General features: G+C 52.7%; 1 gene segment (V, D, J or C); it reads left to right on the forward strand.

Moving 5' to 3' along the window:
• Positions 1-648: 648 nt before the first annotated feature.
• Positions 649-5428, forward strand: LOC102494536 (immunoglobulin lambda variable 3-27-like). The segment is given in 3 exon segments: positions 649-944; positions 1082-1404; positions 5399-5428. Coding segments are annotated over 3 exon segments (399 nt in total).
• Positions 5429-5925: the final 497 nt, after the last annotated feature.

Genomic DNA, 5925 nt, shown 5'->3' on the forward strand with positions numbered 1-5925 from the left:
TGAGAAAGCAAGCTGCCAGGTCCAGGACTCGAACTGTGATTGGCCATGTGGGAGTCCGGCACCCTTAACCACCACGCCACTTGCCAGTCCCATACGTTTTTAAAGTTTTCAAGGATTTATTTAACTTTATTTATTTATTTATTCATTTGTTTATTTCAATTTGACCAGAGAGGGATAGAGAGAGAGAGAGAGAGAAAGTGAGAAAGCAAGCTGCCAAGTCTAGGACTTGAACCACAGTTGGCCACGTGAGAATCCAGCGTCTTTAACGTCCACACCATCTGCCAGTCCAAACGTTTTAATTTTTATGAGGTTTGACTTAGCAATTATGCACAATCCATTCATGGTTTTGGAGTCAAGAATATGAATCCTTAACAAGTCCTGAACAGTTTGCTCCCCCTCCTCTTCCCCTAATACATGACGAGTACACTCACATAGGTGCGTGGCTGTTTACACTTTGTCCAACTATGATATTCTGACCTACTCGGCCCGGCATGACCTCTGACCCCAACAACTCCTGCACAAGCTCTGCGCAGCTGACCCCAACGACAGTCTCAGCACTGGAGAGGGAAACGAGGGGGTCTTCACCAGTCCAGAGAAGGAGCCCAGGGTCCATGCTGCGGAGGGTATGTGCCAGTGTGTGTGTGTGTGTATGTGTGTGTGCTAGGACAGCACTTTCTTCCTGCACAACAGAGATTCTGAGATTCTGGGGACAGGCCTTGGGGACAGCCCCATGGGACACCCTCCTGGAAGCCCAGCCCTTCTCTGCTCAGCAGGGAGCCACCCCCAGCCACAGAAGAAGGAGGACATTTGCATGAGGAGCCCACCTCCCTCAGGATAAGAAAGACCTGGGGCTTCCCCAGCTGTGGGCTCAGAGGCAGAGCTCTGGGGTGTCTCCACCATGGCCTGGACCCCTCTCCTGCTCCCCCTCCTCACTCTCTGCACAGGTGCTGCCCCAGGCCCTGCCCCAGATTCAGCCCCACAGGAACCCAGAGTTGAGCCTGCTCTGAATCCTGAGCTCAGGCCAGACAACTCCTAGGATGAGTCCTTTGTTCTTGACCCGTGATCCTCTCCTCTCCTACAGGTGCAGTGTCTTCCTACGACCTGACTCAGCCGTCCTCGGTGTCAGTGGCCCTGGGACAGACGGCCACCATCGCCTGCTCTGGAGATTTACTGGATAAAAAATACACTCGATGGTTCCAGCAGCACCCGGGCCAGGCCCCTGTGCCCGTTATATATAAGGATACCGAGCGGCCCTCGGGGGTCCCTGACCGATTCTCTGGGTCCAGCTCAGGGAAGACGGCCACCCTGACCATCACTGGGGCCCAGGCTGAGGACGAGGCTGACTATTACTGTCTGTCACCGGACAGTGATAACAACCCCACAGTGACACAGGCAGATGGGGAAGTGAGACACAAACCCCATGACAGTGTCACACTCTCGCTAAGCGCCTGGAGGACTGGGGACACAGTCAGGAGCAGAGCTGGCTCAGGTCACCCAGGGCTGAGTGTCCCAGGCTCTCCTTTCCTCCCAGCCCTCGGGCAGGCTCTGTGAAGGGTGTTTCAGGGGTGGGTTTAACGTGGACACCGTGTGTACACGGTCGTGTATTCATAAGGTGCACCACTAAGCCACTGCTTGGAAGAAGTCCACTGGACCAGATTCAAGAGCAGCCCAGCTCTGCTAAGCTGCAGAATTTCAGACTTGCGCTGCATTGTGGGATGATGAACAGAGTAACCCATGTCCTGAGCCCTGTAGGATCTGCTCAGACCCCGCTTCATGGCTGACCCACCACCCAGCTCTGCAGGAGCTCTGGCAGCTCAGAGCTGGGCCCTCCCTGGGAGGTGCTGATGGTCCTCAAACCAGCTCCACACAGTCCGTGCCCCTCCTCGAAGCAATTTGTTTGAGGGGACCCTGAGACCAAGGCCTCAGGACCCTCCAATGTACAGCAGCCAGGACGTCCCCAGCTCTAGAGCTCTGAGGAGGGAAGCCTGAGGTCTCCATTGCATCCTCCCTGCAGGTCAGCACCTCGTCCTGCCCTGAGCTGCCTCCTCCCTCCTTACTCCCCGGCCTGAGCCTCCAGGTCTCCAGGGAGAGTCGGCTTCTGGGGAATACTTTAGGAACTATCCACCCCATTGTGTGTGTCAGGACTTGCAGGGGCCACTGTTTAACCAAAAACTGGTTTCACTCCTGGTTTTGTGCAGTGAACGCCCCAACGTCCTGTAGTGTATCTGTATTCCCTGCATTTGAATAGGACATAAAAAGAGCCTCACGGGAACCAGCAGTTAGTGTAATGGCTATGTCGCTGGACTCCCACGTAGTCGACCGTGGTTTGCGTCCCGGACCCGGTGGCTTAAATCTCACGTCGGGCGCGTGTGCGTGCGTGCCCAAGATCACGAGAGGAGAATGGAGGAGAAGGGATTGTGGCGTGACCATTCCCCCTGGGGGGTGATTTCTCGCTTTCTCTCTATGTCTGTCTGGCGAGCTCACGCGCCCTATAGCAAAAACCTCTCCAAAAAAAAAAAAAAGAGCCTCACATCCTAGCAGCCCATGGTCCAACCGGAGGGAGCTGAGAATCAGACCCAGGCTGAGGTGAAGCCCGGGGAAGAGGAGCCGCGGTCTGCGGTTCACCGTGAACTACCCACACAGCCCTGAGCGTGTGAGCGTCACACACATCTTGCTCCTCCACCTCCAGGTCTGCACACTCTCTCTCTCTCACCTTGGCCAGAGACACCGATGGAAGTGACTCACTGAGTCAGATCAGCCTGTCAGAGTGGACACTCAAGCAGTCACCGCAATTCAGCTCTTCGATGTAAAACACGTTCACACCTCCCTAAGCCACACAACCTACAAATCAATGTAAGTAAACATATAAGTAAATGAAGAGGTAGCAGGCAGTGGGGCAGTGGGCATGCTACCTTCTCTCCATTGGAAAGGGCCCGGGTTTGGGTCCCAGCACCTCCCTGAGCACGCTGGGTGCCAGTGTGCGTGGCCATGCTCCAGGGGGGCTGAGACGGGAGCTGACTGTGGGGTGAAGACCTTGTTGGAGGTCCGTGCCTTCCTGTCTCTCTATCTCTGTCTCTCTTTCATGAAAAAACACATAAAATTTGGAAGACGTCTAAAGAAGGGGCCAGCAGGTGTCATGGTAGTTAAGGGACTGTACTCCAACATGGTGGACAATAGTTCTTGTCCTGCACCTGGTGGCTTGAAAATCGAACTGGCTGTGTGTGCGTGAGTGCCCAAAATCCCAGGAGGAAAATGGAGAAGCGATTGTGGTGTGGCCATCTCCCTGGAGGGTGATTTCTCACTTACCCTCTCTCTATCTCTCACTGGCAAATGCATGCACCCTAAGACATAAAACCTCTACAAAATTCTAATAAAGTATTAACTATAAAATATGAATAATTTCTTATCAAGTACAGTGCAAATGATCCTATTTTACTTAAAAAAAAAAAGAGCACTATGGGACCAGCAATTGGCATAATGGCTATATTGCTAGACTCCCATGTAGTAAACCATGGTTCTAGTCCCGGACCCAGTGGCTTAAACTCACATCAGGCACATGTGTGTGCATGCCCAAGATCCCAAGAGGAAAATGGAGAAGAAGGGATTGCGGTGTGGCCATCTTCCCAGGGGGTGATTTCTCAGTTTCTGTCCCCCTTTCTAGCTAGAACATGAGCCCTATAGCAAAAACCTCTTAAAAAAAAAAAAGCATCATTTAAACTTCACTTACCTGTTAGATTATTTAATTTCTTTAATGAAAAAATGATAAGACACGCTGTTGTCGGTTGCTGAGTACAGAGAGAGTATATTACCACCGTAATCTATTTTTTTTCAGTTCTATAATTTCTCTATTACACTAGATTTTCTTTCTCTGATGAAATCAATGGAACATGAATTTTTATCGTTTTCATCCTTTTTAGCTGTGGAGTTCAAAGGTAAAAAGTGCATCCAAAATGTTGTTCCACCATCATCTCTACCAACCTTGCCTCTTCACCACCCCCAAGGAAAACTCTGTATCCATTTGTAGTGACTTTGAGGAATTGGAACTTTGGGACCAAAATGAAGGATGTGTCAACATGAAAAAGCCCCAAGAAGGATTCAGGATGGTGTGTGAGATTCATTTGGAAATATCAGGCCTACAAGGCCCTTAGCAGGTGGGGTCGGGTCTCAAGTTCTCACTGGTCTCACCAAACTTGTTACAATGTGTGTGTGTTGGGGGGGGCTCTTTATCGAGGAACTAGAGGAGACACAGCCCCTGCCCCCTCCTCCAGGCTGGTTCTCCCCAAGACAAAGTCTCCTGGGGGACAGTACCCTCAGGGACAGCTCTCTCTTTTCTATGACTTGGGATTCCCTCTGAGTCCACGTGTTCAGTTTAGGGGTCTGGTCCCCACTATCGCTGAGCAGATCCTGGGAGGTAGACGTGGATTCCACTCAGGCAATCCTCCTGTTTGCAGTCTCTGTCCCAGAGGGGAGCTCTGCTGGGACAGAACGACCTGCTGCAGGTGCCCAGGCTGCCCCATGGATGCAGACCCTGAGTCCCCCACCCTCAGAGAGCAGGTGAGAGACAGGGTGTGTCCATGCGGAGAGGAGAAACACACCTTCACACTCTGTCCCTTCTGCATCACGGACCCTCCCTCCAGTCATAATATAGACCTTGGCGCCTGGACCATGTGACAAGAGGGGAAATCCCAGGACTCTTCAATGTCCTGGTGATAGGATCCAGTAGGAAGAGGCTGGTACATGAGAAGCTTTGCTGAGGCAGTGTTCTCCAGAGAGCAGGCAAACTGCCATGAGGCATTTCAGTCCTCCACATTAGCCCACATCTTCAAGAGTTAGTTCTCATGTGAGCACGCAGTCAGAGCTGTGGGCTGCTCCACGTCCTGAGGTCGGGCAGGCCCAGCAGGGATCCCTGGGAGGTGGAGGTGGTGGGTCTACGCTGGAGCAGGGGCAGCGCCTTGGGCTCGGGAACCTGCACCAGCAGAGGCCACAGCCCTGTCCCCATCTCTCTACACCAGCTCCTCCCCAGGGGTCACACTGAGGTCCTGGGTGTGGAGACTGGACCTGGTGCACTGGTGACACCCACACCCTCTGACCTGAAAGTGCACAGCTCTGCTGTCTACAAGGTGACACTCCTTGATGTCCAAGGTGTCCCCTGGAACTGTTTAAGTGTGTGAGCAGTCAGGATCTCATGTTCCCACCCTCACGTTTAGGTGAGGGTTGACTGGAGCTGGCATTTCTCTTCCAGGATTACTTGGAGCCCGATGCCTGGAAAAGCTTTTGTGAAGCGTTCCACACATAAGGACAATGCTCCTCGCCGCAGTAGAACCCGACTGAGCACAGTAGGCCCACATGGGGATGTGCAATGAGGCTCTGAGTGCTCTGTACCACTGTGTCCCTGCAGCTTTGTGACCTCGAGCACTGGGTGCTGTAGGCCCGAGGTCACCGTGGAGTTTGTTTTAGATTGAGACCTTCCGGATGAAGGCCCTTCACAGTTATCGAGCCCTGACCTGTACAGAGGGACAGACGGCGGCTGAGGACGTCTCAAGCTACTCACGGACACACGTGGATGAGGTCTCTGGACGAACAGGAGGTTCAGACCCCTGTCTTTCTGAAGGTGGAGTTTCCAGCCCTGCTCTCTGCTGCCCACGCAGCACACGTATGTGCACCTCAGACACCTGGATCTCACGGAGCAGAAGTGAGTCAGGTCGTGACGTTCTCCCATGTTTTCTCGCATCTTCTCCTGGGTTCCATCTGAGGCCCTCACCCCCTGGACTGTATGAGTCTGTAACCTACAAATATTTCTGCCAGCTGTATTAGTGATTTTTCTATTTTGTTGGGCTTTTGCTATATGGCACTTGCACTCGAGGGAGAGAGAGACAGAGACAGTGAGAAGGACAGTGAGCAATCTCCCCGCCTCAAGTAGGATGG

This window comes from Tupaia chinensis, unplaced genomic scaffold (assembly GCF_000334495.1).
Source record: "Tupaia chinensis unplaced genomic scaffold, TupChi_1.0 Scaffold150322_1, whole genome shotgun sequence".
Lineage (NCBI taxonomy): Eukaryota > Metazoa > Chordata > Mammalia > Scandentia > Tupaiidae > Tupaia > Tupaia belangeri.